The sequence below is a fragment of the Sciurus vulgaris genome (genome assembly GCF_902686455.1).
Source record: "Sciurus vulgaris genome assembly, chromosome: 6".
NCBI lineage: Eukaryota > Metazoa > Chordata > Mammalia > Rodentia > Sciuridae > Sciurus > Sciurus vulgaris.
In genome coordinates, this window is record NC_136466.1 from 4312691 (window position 1) to 4328126 (window position 15436).

The following is a 15436-nucleotide window of genomic DNA, read 5'->3' on the forward strand; positions in this document are numbered from 1 at the left end:
CCTGTCTCTAAAGAAAATACAATAAAGGGCTGAGGGATGTGGCTCACTTGTTTAGTGCCCCTGAGGGCAATCCCTGCTACACCTCTCCTCCTAAAAAAAAAAAAAAAAAAAAAAAAAAAAAAAAAAAAAAAAACCAAACAAACAAAAAAAAAACTGGTCAAGTCACTGATTTTGGTTCAAAGATAATTGTGGAAATAGGCAGCACTTGTGTTTAGCTCTGTAGAACCAACAACTTGTTAGTTAAAGTAAATTACTCTGAATGAGCTCTATGTCATGGTGAGAAACATACAAGAGATATTTGTTGAGAAATGATGCATATCACCTTCAGTATCGAATCTAGCTAAGATAGCAGAGTTTATTGAGAAGTGAAACTGGCCCTGTGCACAGGACCCCTCTTAGACCCCAGAGCACTGGGAGCACCCAGGCCCTCCGGGTATCCTCGCACCCCAAACCTGCATCATCCTGGCTAGGGAACGGTCACTGCTATCATGGTCTATGAGATGATCCCTGGGGAATGTGTCTCCAGTCTGCTCTAGTGAGAATCAGAAGCATTTGTCACCTCGAGGATGGTTAAGCCCAGAGTGTTTCCCAGGGTAGGAGGTCCAGGGTAGAGATATGGCCTCAGGGGCTGGGTGAACTTGCCTTTGAGTGTAAAGAGAATGGTAAGTTCTATCACATCATAGAAAGAGATCAAACCATCTTCATATTGCAAAAAAATCCCAACTACTTCAGGTGCTACTGGAACATTGACGTTATAAGAGTGCATCGAAAGGGCCTTGTACTGACCATTCTTCAGGGAGAGGGTCCAGAAGCCATCCTCAGGAAAAGAGCCCTCAAAAGCTTTCCCTCTGTCTACTGAATCCAAGCAGAGGCCTATATTCCACCTGTTCGTTCCCTCTACTTTAACCTCCCAGTAGTGACAGCCACTTGAGAAGCTGTTCTGACCCAGCACAAATGGCATTAGAGTAAATCGCCCAGGACTATCAGGAACGTTTTGATTCATAGGCAGAGAATGAACATGCTTCCCACCAGGTGACACATAGAGGGAGGGATGAGCAGTGTCCTCAGCCAGTGTGACGTCCGCTGCAGAGGAAAGGAGATCAGTTACTTGTGAGCAATAAGAAGAGACCCTTCACCTTCTATGTGGAGTCAAAGGAGGGAAGAGGAACAAGGCCCATGTATTCAAGGGCCCTTTTCATCACAGAGAGAAAACACCCTCTGCCAACACCCAGGACACCATCCCACCTGCAGATCTGAAGCTCTTGTCCTGCAGGACAGGACCTCCACCACTCCATCTGGGAACTCATTTCTGTTGTCACCTCAAGTGTCCAAGGCCTCCCCTGGTGGGAGCTCAATGGGACATGGAAACCCCTTGGGAACGGTCTTTATCAATGTTCTGACTCTCAGAAGGTCTCCTGGTGTCAGCCCAGGAACACCACACCCTCCATGGACACAGAAAGCACACAGCAGAAGGTCCAGGATGGTCGAGGAGAAGATCTTCTTGCTCAGCTCAGAGGCAGAAGCTCAGCAGTGTGTTCAGAGGGCAGGAAAGTGGCCAGTGCAGCAGGAGGAGGGAGAGGAAGCAGGGCAGCTGGGAGGCACCCAGGAGGGCAGTGCAGGACCTTGCAGGCCCAGGAGGCCACTGCCAGCTGTGGTGTTTATGGAGCCAGGATGGGAAGAAAGCAGAGGGTTCAGATGAGGAAGGAGGACTCACAACTACCTAATGAGGCCTTCGTGGAAAGGGAGAAGAAGGTAGGGTAGCAGCCCAGTGGAGAGACTGGATTGACAGAGATGGTGTTCACTTCATTGTTAAGAGACTAAGGAGAAAGAAGGTGTGTGTTCCTGTTGGTGAGATGACCAGATGGACCTGGGGGCTTGGAGTTTGAAGGGAGGGGGAGAGAGAAGAAGCCTAAGCCCACCCTTCTACATCACTCTGGAGGGTCCTGTGGGGTGTGGGAGGAGGATGGGGCAGCTGCTCCTCACTGACCAGAGCCTGCCTGTCAGAGTTGGGAGAGCCCCTGTGTGTGGGCTGCCCAGAGCCCCTGCCTGCACCTATGGCAGTCTGACCAGACCACCTCTCCCCAGAGAACTTGGTCTCCACCCACGTAGGTCCCGACATGCAGCATCTCAGGATTTTCTTTGCCCACTTGTATCCTCTGGATTGTTTGGGAAGAAATTTTTCTTGCACAATAAAATCCTAGAGAGGTTTGAGGGCAGGCATGAAGCCATTCTCTGGCCACACCTTTTCTCTGTGCACCTACCTGCAAATCTTCGAGCTTCCTTCAGACCTGCAATGAGATGGACACATTCCATGTTAGTGGAGTGACCAGGCATGCACTTTGAAGATAATGGTTGTGGTGCATCAGTGGTGTGAATTGTAACTTTACTGACCTTCTATTCCCAGAAATTTTCTTCGTTCTGCAACCAATCAAACAGAGAGGTGATTGTTTTGGGGATATGGTGACTGAGTTTCCAATTTAACATGGAAAAAAGACGTAAAACTTACCAAGTTCTTCAATGATTTTCTCTAAAACAACAACAAAAAAAAAAAGAAGTAAAAAATAGGTTTAAGTAATCATCTAAAATTCAACGAGTTTCATCCTAGGGTTTTGCTACATCTTTGCAGGATTCTAGTGAACATTCGAGTCAGATTTTGGACTCTGAGGTGCACAGACTGAAAGGGCTTGTCTAATGTTCCCACACTGGACCCCCAGCTCCTGAGATCCCAAATGTCCATCACAAGTCTACTGCTTCTCAGTGGCCACTGGGTTGGCTCCGTGTGTCTTCATGGCATTCCTTAGACCATGGCAACTCTGTCCTGCACACTCACCAAACACTGTTTTTTTTTTGTATCAGGGATGTAATGTAGGGGTGCTTGACCACTGAGCCGCATCCCAGCCCCACCTTTTTTTAAATTTTGAGGCAATGCCTTGCTAAGTTGCTTAGGGCCTCACTAAGTGGCTGAGACTGGCTTTGAACTTGCAATCCACCTGGGCAGCAAACATTTATCGAGGTCCCCCTTTAGTCCAACCTCTGCCTTCTGCAGTAGGGACATCACCATGAGCAAGACAGCACCTTCCCCCGGAAGGTCATTACAGCCCCTGTCAGTTACAGTTCAATGCCTTGAGCAGAGTGCTACAGAGAAAAATGGAACCTCAGGCTCTCCTGCAGGTTTGGACAGAGGATTTTATCTGTTATTAGAATTACAAATACAAATTTTTAAATAAGCACTGTGTTCATTTTACTAAATCACATGAAAAGACAAATAATCCTATTAGATTTCAGTTACTGAGCTTTAATACTTTAATTTTTAAATAAGTATGAGAATTCTTTTGCCCCTCAATGACAAAAAATGATGAAACCATCCTACTTCATCATAATCTCTTCTCTCCATTTTAAAAGTAATATTCAATACTTATCAAGAAAATAAGCTCTCTTCCATAGCATCACTGAATTGCTATATAATACTAATTTTTATATAAATTAAATCATAGAGAATGAAGTAGTTCTTTCTGGTTATTTACTGATTTTTCCCTTTATTTAGATAAAATCAAAGAAAAAAACTATATTTATCATTATGGAAAACAGCAAATAGAAAGAAAATTGATGTGGAGAAAAATGACCTGGGGAGTCAATCAAGTTAAAATGTAAAAAATGCAGTTTTTGAATATAAAAACTGAATACAATGCAAAAAATTAAATATGATTCAAGATGGCAGATTGGAGGAAAGCTGCATTTGCTGTTGTTCTGTGACTGGGTATTTAAGCAGCAGGAACTGCTTTAAAGCAATTTTGGTGAAAGAGAGAATTCTGTGAAATTCAGTAACTGACAATCAGAGACTCTTAAGATTCAGAAATTTGGGTGCATTGAACAGAGAACAAGAAAGTACACTGTAGGGAAACTGGTTGTGGCAGTGGCAGAGGTGCCCGTTCACTGAAGAGGGACGGGTAATACAACCACAGAGCGTAACACAGTGGACAAGTTTGGCAGAGAAAAACCTGTAGAACTAAAAGGACCCTGAACTTAGTGGGACCAGAGGCTGCACAGTGAACTGGTGTCTAAATAGTGCTCCATGTTTCTCATCTGGCAAGTGGAAGGCTAAGTGAAAGCCATCCGGAGAAGGTCACACTGAAGTTTGGTGCAGGACATCATAATGAATATTGCTATCCTGTCCCAGAAAGCATGTACTGTGTGGTCTATGGTGGACCTAGCAGAATGTGAGTGAAGCAGGCACAGGGAAGAGAGTACCCAGCGGGATTCAAGTCAGATATATGGACAGGGGAGAATCTGCTCCTTGAAAAACCAGACCAAGAGACAGTGCAACTTAGTCCCTACATATAATAACTAAATTCAAACTCCTTTAACACTTGAATACAAGGACTAGATGTGAAAACTCAAACAAACAAATGAGCACACCCCAGTAGGAATGGTGAAGAAAGACCTCAGATTTCCCCCCTGAACAATCACTTCTAGAGTGAAAATACAGAGAACTAACACAAAGGCTATGGACATCACACCCACAGGGGGTCTCAGTCTATGTCACTCTAGAACACCTTGGGAAAATAAAACTGTCTTCAGTGGCCAAAAATGAGAATGAAAGATAAACCCTTCCCAACAGATGCATAAAACAATCTCAGGAATGCAAGAAATATGAAAAAAAAAAAAGATAATATGACACCTCCAAAGTGTATAATTTATCAGCAACTGACTCCAAAGATATTGAAGTGTATGAAATACCAGATAAAAAATCAAAAGGGTGATTATACAAATTGTCAATGGATACCAAACGAACACAGAAAAATAATTGAATGAATTAAGAAACACTGTAGAGAATATGAATAAAACATTCAGTTAGGTGGTACAGACACTGAAAAAGAAATTTTGGAAATGACTCAATAAGTCAAATAAAATGTTCAATTAAAATTCTATCTAATAGAATAAATCAAGCTGAAGATAAGATAACATAATATCAGAACATCAATTTGGGAGACAAAGAGGTTGGCTTTGAGCATTCATGTATTATTTGAAAAGTGAAAATAAGTAACCATAATCTAAATATACAAGAACAGTTTTACAACATTAGGAGATCAAATTTCAGAATCATAAATGGAAGAGGCTTGCAAGATTCAAGCTAAGGACACAGATAACTTCTTCAAGGAAATAATAACAGAACATCTTTTTCAAATCTTGAAAATGAGGTGTTTTTCCAGATACAGGAGACTTTCAAAAATCACAAATGGGCAACAAAGAACCTCTTCATGACACATTATAATTAAAATGTTTAACATGCAGAACAAGAATGCAACTTTAAAAGTACCAAGGGAAAAACATCAGATTAGATTTAGAAACAAGTCAATCAGAATTATTTCAAATCTCTCAGCATAAACTTTAAAACCCAGGAGAGCTTAGATTGATATTTCGAAGTTCTGAAAAAATTAACTGTCCACCAAGATTGCTATATCCAACAGAGCTATCTTTTCAGAATAAGAGAAGAAATGAAATTCTTCAAAGATAAGCAGAAACTGAAAGAATTCATGACTCACACCAGCACTATAGAAAATACTTGCAGAACTAATACGCAGAAGAAATAAATCTCAGAGCTTACAGATGGATAAATTTCATTTGAAGAGTGGTTAAGCAACTAAGAAACAGAACCAAATTAAACACTGAAAATAATTCAAAATGGCAGCAATTAATAAACATCTCTCTATAATTATATTGAATATCAATGGTCTCAAATCTCTAATTAAATGGTGTAGGCTGGCAGATTGAATTTTTTTAGAAAAAGGTAACTGTATGTTGTTTTCAAGAGACTCACCTTACAGGTAAAGACAGTGGCTGAAAGTGAAATAATATAAATTGATATAACATGCAAATGGAATCCAAAAGCAAGCAATAGTAGTCACTCTCATCTCATATTAAACAAAGTAGACTTCAGGTCAAAATTAATCAGAAGAAACAAAGGTCACATCATAGTGGTAAAAAGAACAGTTCAACAAGGAGACATAATCATGGTAAATATTGATGTCCCAAATGTAGGTGCACCTAATTACATAAAACAGAAACTTCTTGAAATAAAGGCTCAGACAGACCTCAGCGATTGAGATCACAGAATCCATTTTCTCAGGTCGGAAATAGGGTTGGCTTCTTTGTATCACCTCCTCCATCAGCTTCCACTGCACCCTCTGCATTGGATTCCTCACCACAGCCTCTTGATTGTAGTTTCATCACAGGACTCAGAAACGTGTCCTCCCCCTTCCCACCATCTCCACTGCTCTGCTGAGTCTGCCTCAACCATGGAGGAGGACCAGTGAAGGACCAGTGTCCTCTCTTGGACATACCAAAGGTTCTGTAATGCAGTCTTTTTAAAGCCCAAATATATGCAATAGCCAAGTTGCTGAACCAGTCTAGGTATCTTTCAAGAGAAGAAAGGATAAAGAATATGTACCCATGGGGTTTTACTCAGGTGTAGGGAAGAATGAAGTGATGCCATTTGTAGAAAAATAGAACTGGAGAACATCATGGTAAGTGAAATGAGAGTTTTAGAAAGTCAAGGGTCAAATACTTTCCTTCGTATGCAGAAAGGAGAGAAAGAAAAGGGGTAAAAAGAATCACATGAAAATAGAAGGGAGACCAGTAGAGCAGAGAATGTGGATGAGGGGAAGAAGGAAGCGAGGGGAAAGGAAATCCTGGGAGCCACAACTGACCAAATTATGTCACGTGCATTTACAGAATTACCACAGTGAAAACCGCTTTCATGTATGATTTTAATGCACCCATTAAAAATGAAATAAAGCTCAAATCTAATGATCATATTGTTACACCACTCTCACTCCAGATCCTTTGGTACTTTTGACCACTTGTGGAATAAAGATCAAAATTCCAAAGGTGGCCTACGAGGTGCCTCATGACCCACCCTCTGCCTCTCCCCTCTCATCTCTTCCACTGGTTCTTCCACGGCTCATTGGCTTACAATCCCTTACTGCTGTTTGAACATCAGACAGAGAGGATCGATGACTATTTCCAATCGCTTACCCACGTGTCTCATTGTAAAACACAACATTTGTACATGAGGTGCTTTAAGTGATTCTAAAGTGATGCTGACGTTGCGGAAACAGGCTTCACGTCAGGAATGTTTTCAGGGGACTACCTTAGATTGCTTGTGGATGAACGGTTTCTCCTTCCAGGTCTGATTTTTTTTTTTTTTTTTTCTAAAGCATTCACCTTCTCCTTCACTGCAATCAGAATTAATTCTATTCTAGGACAATGGGTCGTACAGAATTACTTGGAATATGAAGAAATGAAGGCATTTTCAGACTGGGAGCAGTTGGAGACAGATGCTACCTCCAGCCTGGATTAATTTTGTCCTGCAAGTCCCCGGGGCAGGCTTACACCTGATGAACAGCTTGTCTTGTGGAGGAGGCTCTTTCTGGGCACATACTCTGGATGTGAGTGTGACTTTGACGTGAGACCTGGCAGGGCAGCTCAGAGGACACCAGCTCTCAGGACTGGGGCCAACCTCAGAACTGTGCCCAGCGTCTGAGGCTAGTGAGACTGTGCACACGACTTTTGAGATAGTGTTTTTTACATTTTTTCTGAGTTTACCACAAATACGTCCACATATGTTGCAAGCATGGATAAGCTTCACTTTGGAAAACTGCAGAAGAAGCAGGAGTTGGCGGCCACCCCAGAACCATCTCACAGTGCAGCTGCACAGGCTGGCAGGGTTAGAGGGCCCAGGAAGCTCCGCGGTGCATTGACTTGGCCTTTCCTGCGAGTGTGACGCAGCTCCTGGGGTGGGGCGTGGTGTCCTGTGGCACCCTGTGCAGAGGAGCAGTCCCCAGTGTCACTGCAGAGTCAGTGCAGGGAGGGGCTCTCTGTTCTGAGAACCAGGTAGGATTTCCTGGTATCTGCTTTCAATGTGAGCTCTGTCTGAGAGCACAGTGTGCAATGTAAGAAACAAAACCATGTAATAGTGTTGGCTCTGATGAAGGGACCCTGGGCCAGGTCACCAGTACCTGTGGTCCCCATGGTGATGGCTCTGACACTGTGGCTAGTGTGCTCTGGAGTTAGGGGTGCACCTCACCGAGGGCTATAAATTCAGCCCACTGCCATTTCTTGGACAACACAATGATCATGTTGAGGAGCTTAGCTGTAGACTCATCCTCCCAACTGAGACTGGCTAATATAACATGCCAACCTAACAGACATCACTTTTCTTTGGAACTTTAGCCAAAAGAAAACTAGCAAAGAAAAATAAAAATAAGTTGAGTTAGTGATAATAGAATTGGAACCCATATCAAAAATCCATTTGCCACGCAAGGGCACCGTTGATGGCAGGGGTCAGGTGACATCGCCATGCCACAGACATTGTGTCCGCACGGTCGTGTGCTGAGCCGGGTAGCTGGAGCAGCCACTGGGAGGAGTGTCAGCCTGGTGACACCTTGTTTTCTATGTGGTGACTTAAATGAGTCAGTTTGTTCTTTCCACAGGCAGGAGTCATGACAGAACTAAACCAAGTCCATCCTAGCCTCCCAGGGTCCCGGGTGGAGCTACAAAACCACCTCCTCTCCCCAGGCCCAGTAACTGCACTGTTGCTACCAAGCTGCAAGCTCTGTGCCAGGGCCCTGACCTGTGTGAGCTCTTCAATGCTGACTGTGACCCTCTGTCACAGACAGTATTATGGTGGCTGTCTTACAGAGGCAGAATGTGCCCAGGAGGCTGAACTGTTTTGAGAGGTGAATGAAGCTACTAGATGGTAGAGACGCTGCCTAGACCCAGGCAGTTCTGCGCCAGGGCAGGTGCTTTGAAGACCAGGCGGAACGTCACTTGCTGCCCTCCTTCCTGCGGCACATGAGAATCAGCGACAAATCCATCCATCCACAGCAAGAGGAGCACTCGGTTACACAGGATTTCTCTTTTACTCCCCCTCTTTTCAGTAAGTGGAGCACACACTACTTAATCTTCCCAATGAACAAGGAAGCCATAAGTGGTGTTGCTTTGGTGACCAAACACTGACAAGCAAATGGTTAAGCATTTACTGACTTTCAACTGTGTGTCTTCTGGTGACCATACGACTAGCCTTCATGAATCCTTCCTGACTTCTTCCCCCAAATTGCACCCTGATCACCTAATCTGTTCTCTACGCTCAGGGAAAGAAAGACATGTTGGAATGCCATTCCAGTCACAACCGCCCTTTTCTGAATGAACCTCTGTGCTCTGTCACCATCTAAATCCTTACCAAGAAGAAAAGGTGCTGAGAGTCCTGGTGTCTGCCTTGGGGGCCTCTGAGTCTGTCCCCTGTCTGCTGTGCTTCTCTCCTGATAGAACCTGGGGCTCAGCCACTCCAGAGCTCCAGGGCTTCCTTCCCTCGCGTGTCCAGGTACGCCCGCTGGCCCCAGCCCTGATCTTACCTCTGATCTAGGCCCAGGGTCAGCTCCTCAGCAGTGCCACAGCCTGGTGACAAGGCCCAGCCTCACGCCCGAGTGCTCACGGCCCCACCTAAGCAGCCAGAGAGTGGTCTCCTTCATCACTGGTCAGCGACCATACTTGGAACAGGCGGTCTGTGCTACGCGTGTCGAGCAACCACCTTTCACCCAGTAGACGTGCACAAGCTCAGGGGCTCCCCTCCTCATTCAGGAAAACCAGCCTGTCGAAATATGTTAGCTCCTTCTACCCAGTGTTTGGATCACAGAGGCACATGCAGTGGCATGAGGACTCTGGTGTTCTTATGAAAATAAAAGATCATGAGCCAGGCGATGGTCTTAAAGGTTCAACACTGCCTGTCCCACCTAAGTATCTCTCACCATTCACTCAGTCGATTGCTTCTGTGCAAACAATCAGCAGCCACAACACAAGCTGATGGAGAGCACCCTGGTCTCCCTAGCAGAGAAGGCCCATCTCCCCACTCAGCCTCATGGACGAAGGAGCCCGAGGCCCAGGCTCGACAGGCCAGCTCAGGAGCTGGAGAGAGGACACCAAGTTTCTGAATGAAATATCACGGCGCAAACTGGAAGACACCTTTTCATTGTCAAATGTGTTTACTTGGAAATAGAATGGGATAGTTAATAGGATCCCTTCTCTTTTCGAGTTTTGGTTGAGGTCCTGAAGCAGAGAAACTAGGTATCAAGATCAATAAATTCTACACATTGTTCTCTGGATTTTCAAAGAGTTGTATAAAACTGACCTGGATATTTTGGTGCATCACCAGAGTATTTAGGGCAAGATTTTACAAGTGACACAAAGAATTAATAATTCCATTTTATAAATAGAATGATTTATAAGTGAAGACTTCCTTAAGGGACAGATGTCCCCTGACAGAGGACTGGGGTGGTGGCTGCTTCACCCTCCCTTGGGCGGATGAGCAGGGCGCCTCTTGAAAGTCAAGCAAGGTGGACTGTATTTCAGCAGTCCTAAAAACATGTGGCCAGAGCATCAAAGCTTCTCTGGTTTCCTGATCCCACCTTAGAACGTCCCCAAGCCTCACCTGCCCAGCTGTCAACAACCTCAGTGCAGCTCATGTAATCTGAGCCCCAGGCTCATTTGCTGTCTGCAATGGGCTCCATGTGGGCTCCACCTTTTGGGTTTCCCGGGTGCTTCCTCTGGACACCTCGAAGCTTCTCCAGGCTGGAGTTGCTTGCCACAGGTTTCAGAAGCCCTTCCACGACTTTTAAAGCACATAAGTATCTAGTATGTTTCAGGGACTCGGCCCAATTCATATAAATAAGAACTCTGCCAAACTCGCATCCATAAAAGATTCGTCTCAATGTGACTGTATGACTGCCGTGCTGGCCTTGGGGATGGTTTATGAGCCACCTGAAACCCAGGGGGTTTAGGAGGAGCAGACTCCCTAGCTCTCAATTAGCACTTTAAATGAGCTTCCCTCAGACCCCACTCTCCCATGGAATGGGGTGCTGTGGTCCAACCCACGTAACAGCCCTCACCCTCCACCCGGGCCGGCCACTCCTCTTAGGTAACTTTCAGGTACCATTCCCTAGTTCCTCTTGATCAGAAAGCTTCAGACAGCACGAGGAGGTTTCAGACAGGAAGGGCAAGACCTGCTGTACGGGAGGGTGTCTATGTGTTTAGAAACCTAAAGGATCAATATGGTATGCAGGGCATTTGGCAGGCTCCTGCTTGTTCCCCTAACGTCCATTCCATTTATGTTCCCATGGGAGGACCGAATACCTCAGGATATTCAGGTCTTAAGACCCCTCCTCTGTACTTTCTCCTGCAGTCAGGTGTAGCCTGGCTGGGTGTCCATGGCAGGTGCATTAGGCAGCCCTGGCCATAGCTCTCACCTGGTCTGTCTTTGCCTCAGAGAAGGCCAACCCAAGGCATGAGGTACAGGTCAGTATAAGATTGCCTCAGAGAGGAGAGATTTTGTGACAATTAGGTGTCATGTGACCTTTAATCTATAGACCCCTCAGAGCAAACAATGCATGATTCTCTTGACAAGTATAACCTGGAAAACACACACACACACAAATGTAGAGAAAGGAAGGAGAAGGGCTAAGTAGAATCGTTCTATCACAAACAGGAGCCATGCCCAGGTCAGTGGGGAGGCCACTGGGATCAGAAGTGAAGAAGGAGGAGCTGTTATGTGGTTCAGAGGTGGGGCTGGCCCACCATGCCCCAGGCCCTGGGTCCAATCTGCAGGTCCGCAACAAGGAAAAGAATAAAGACAGACAGACGGCAGGTGGCGGATGCCAGGTGGTGGATGGCGGATGGCCTCTCTCATCCCTGCACAGCTCCCTGCCACTTGCCATGGACACAGGGAGGATGTGTACCCGGTCCTTGGGAACGCTCAGAACCCTCCCTATAAGCACCTGACTTCTATCCTTCATGGAAAGCAGGTTTTCTAAAGGTTATCAGGAAAAAAATGGCTCAAGAAAGGGGAGAGTGAGTACAAAGGCCACCTGATGGTCAGCTTTGACACCGAAGAGCGGTCAGTGGAATAACTCTGATGCACCATGTCTTTCCTAGTCAATTTTTAATGATAAAAAATCCTAAGTAGAGTTATGATTGATGTGTAGCTCTAGTTCCTCACAAATGGAGTCAGCCCCACTCCTTCACACTCACCTTTGGCTTTCCTGGTTCTCAGGAGGACAACACCAGTGACCACCATGCAGACAGCCAAGAGGCTGAAGAGCAGAGCCAGTACCACTGTCCAGGTGCTGACCCTCGGGAACAGGCCACCTGGAAAACAGGACCATGGCGCTGAGGTCCAGCCTGAGCAGGGGACCTGGCTGCGTGGAGGAGTCCTGCCTCCTCCCCAGGAGACATCACAGGCAGGCAGAGACACCAAGCCTCACCAGCCTTCCCAGCACCCCTAGGACCTCCTCTTCCTGCCTCCTCACAGCCTGGGAGACCCAGAACAGAAGTCCACACTAGGCAGCTGTCTGGACACGCTGAAGGTAGGAAAGTACTGCAGCAGACACCGTGTGCCCACCTCCAGAGGTCACCAGAGCCACAGGACCTCTGTGACACCAGAGCTCCTACAACAAGGCCCAGGTGCAGATGCCTAGCGTCCATCTTTCCACCTGCCCCCTCCCTCCTGAGACCTCAGTGCCTCCATCATGGGCCTGCTGTCCAGGTGTCCTCCACATCACGTGGCTGTGGCTGGAAGGCCAGGCTACGCCTGAGGTCACCTGGAGCTCTTCTCAGATGACGGCAGGAACTGTGAGGGGTCAGCTCCTGAACCACCACATCTCCTGGTCCAGGTCCCAGAGACGGGTCCCAGATGGGCCGGAGGATGACGGAGGTCAGTAACAGAGGCTGTGAGGCCAGCACCCCTCTGCAGAGTAATTCTCCTGAGCCTCACTGCAGACCTCTTCCTTCAGACACTTCAGCAACTGGCCAGGAAATCGCCACCTACTGGAGCTGGTTGTCAGGTCATGAGTTACCGTTCAACTGACCAGATGGCCTGCCACTCATGTGAAGAAGGCCCTTGGCCCATGTCGGGCCTCAGGTGGACCCCAAGGGCTTCCTGCCTCAGGTCCTGAGAGTTGCTGAGCTGCACTGTGCTCGGTCCCCTCTCTCCCAGTTTTCTCTACTCCTTTCTTCCCTGTCCAAGTCTAAGGAGGGGTCAGTTAAATTTACCTCTTAGAGCTTTGTATCTCCAAGGTTGACGATTAGGGGAAGAAAAGAAAAAGAACCCTCTACCTCTGATTGTGTTCTTAACTTTTCAAATTCCCAACCTCATTCCAGGTCTCTCTTTCCTGCCATCTAGTACACAGGGGACTCACCAAGGAAGAAGAGGAAAATGGGCCTGGTACTGCTGATGGCATCCTGCAGACTTTCCCTCATACGCCCACCATGCGCTCTGTACTTGGGAGCAAGTGTCTGCTGCGCAGTGGGGAGTGCAAGGCCTGAGAGAGCGCATCCCAGGGGCTCACGCTCAACCTGAGAGAATGGGACAGACAATCCAGGGTCTCCAGGGGCAGGCAGAGGGATGCATGGTGCACATGGGGTCGGGTGGGCTTGCTGGAAAACGGGGCTCCTGGGTTAGGACTTGAGGGACCAGCGGGAAATGCCAATGGAGGGAAAATAGGAGGAGCATGGCCCCCAGTGCCCATGAAGCACTAGAGGGCGGGTATGTCCAGGGCTGACGTCGGGTACCAGCAAGTGGGAGGGAAAGGAAGGAAGAGTGGGGGTGAGCTCAGGAGAAGGCCTGAGAGCATCCTGGAACACAGGCTGGACACTGCTCTCTGACAGGGAAAGAGGAGCATGGGAACCAGACTGTTCCCAGCACAGCCCCTCTGGCTATGTGGAGGGTGGACTGGGTATTAGATCCTCTCTTCCTGTGAATGGAATTGCATCATTAACCCTCATGACAACCTCATGAGGGACACTATTATTAACGGTTTGAGTCGATGGAAACTGGGCACAAAATGTCTCCATGTGCCAAGGTCACAGAAGTGCTGTGGCCAGCACTTTAGGTCATTTGCAGAGATGGGAGAAGTTCAATTGTTATGTGTGGACAAGCCTGGGAAGTGGGATTGGAGAAGGTTCCCAGGGACGTTGACAGAGTCCTCTCCACCCTGCTTCCCTGGAACACTTGGCATATCCACTTCTACCATGGGAAATGATGACTTTGCTGACCCCACCAGGAGGATCCAGGGGGAAGTGGGTTCACATGAGGAGCTCTCCTCTCTGGAGTGACAAAGGCACCCACTGGACACTCAGCAGGGTCTGTGTCAGGTCCTCTGCTCATCTTTGCTCCTTGATCAGCACTGGGACCTCTGGATGAGCAACTAGGAGGGAACTGACCTGCCATGGACACGTGGGCCTCCTTCTCCTCCTTGAGGACGGGGTTCCTGATGGAGCAAGACACGTGTCCTCTGGAGCTTTCCCCGACTGTGAGAGAGGACTCCACAGGGAACAGGCCGTCTGCTTCTACTGTCTTCACCTCAGAGGCAGGTTCCAGGTGGAGTCCTCCAGGGCCACTCCACTGCACCTCTGGCTCCGGGTACCACCCTGGGGACATGCAGGTCAGCTTAATGCTCTCGCTGGGACCAGGTTCAACATGAATATGGGGAGCCTGACCTAGGGCTGGGGATGAGAGAGAGAGAGATGCATCAGGAGGTCAGGGGCTCTGCTGCCCCCAGGCCAGTGGGCGAGGGCTTACTGGTCGACCTGCAGGAGCCTGAACTCTCCTGCTTGTGAACATGGAGAATAAAAGTACTGACTCCACAATCAGTTCTTGTTATGTAGTCCTGAGAAAGCACTGCACTCTCTAATCCAATGAGTGCCCATGTGGTCAGTCTCCATCTGGACCATGACCTTCCCTTTCCATGGAGTTCCCCACTCGTCCTCTTCTCATGCTCAGGACAGGGGGTGAAACCCCCCTCCACCCAGTGTGGCTGAGCTCTGAGGAGACACGTGGACTAGAGCCTCCTGTGGCATCTGCCCCGACACCCTTCACCTCCTCTGCTCAGGCCTCCTGCACAAACCCTCCTGGGGCGTGTCCATGCCATCGGCAGAGCTGTGCATGGGGAGGCTCACTCGGCAGGTGGCTTTGGACTGGCATTGGTGTGTTACTTAGCAGGGGTTCAGCTGCAGCTCGGTGGCCACGTGCACAGGTAGCTGCCCTGCCTGGGCAGCGCCGTTCTGAGGTAATGAACTTCTTAGCTGGGGAAGTGCCTGCCCAGCTGGGGACCACGTGTCCACCCCCTGTGCTAAGGAGAGGCCTTCAGATGCGATGGAAGTCTGACTGGAACTACCATGAGCTTCCTGTAGACGTCCTTGATGGCAGGGGGCATGCTTCATCCTCAAGCTCTCTACATCTTCTGACTGAGGCACAGAGATGCCTTTGAGACAGCTACCGCCCTGGATCAAGGCTACATATGCTGCAGGAATAACAGCCTCAGGATGATTGACGTGCACTCCTGATGAGCACCCCTCTCCTCTTGCCCTATGCTCTTTCTCTACAGAC

The 15436-nt window shown here is 47.7% G+C and overlaps 1 protein-coding gene across 1 annotated transcript; it reads right to left on the minus strand.

Annotated features, from left to right (window-relative positions):
* Positions 1 to 161: 161 nt before the first annotated feature.
* LOC306663252 (butyrophilin subfamily 1 member A1-like) lies at positions 162 to 14665 on the minus strand. Its single transcript, XM_079143687.1, has 6 exons — positions 14272 to 14665; positions 12082 to 12198; positions 2507 to 2527; positions 2392 to 2418; positions 2262 to 2288; positions 162 to 1083 (listed from the first exon to the last, which is right to left on the minus strand). The coding sequence occupies exons 1-6, from the start codon at positions 14486 to 14488 to the stop codon at positions 533 to 535; spliced, it is 960 nt and encodes a 319-aa protein (XP_078999813.1). The 5' UTR covers positions 14489 to 14665; the 3' UTR covers positions 162 to 532.
* Between the last annotated feature and the right edge of the window lie 771 nt (positions 14666 to 15436).

Bases quoted from the DNA above. Each gene is read 5' to 3' on its own strand.
- LOC306663252 (XM_079143687.1), bottom strand. From the start codon at position 14,488: ATGTCCCCAGGGTGGTACCCGGAGCCAGAGGTGCAGTGGAGTGGCCCT. The intron at 2,528-12,081 runs GTGAGTGTGAAG...TTGTTGTTTTAG, and splicing joins GAGAACCAGGAAAGCCAAAG to AGAAAATCATTGAAGAACTT. The intron at 1,084-2,261 runs GTAGGTGCACAG...TTTCCTCTGCAG, and splicing joins GGAAGCTCGAAGATTTGCAG to CGGACGTCACACTGGCTGAG.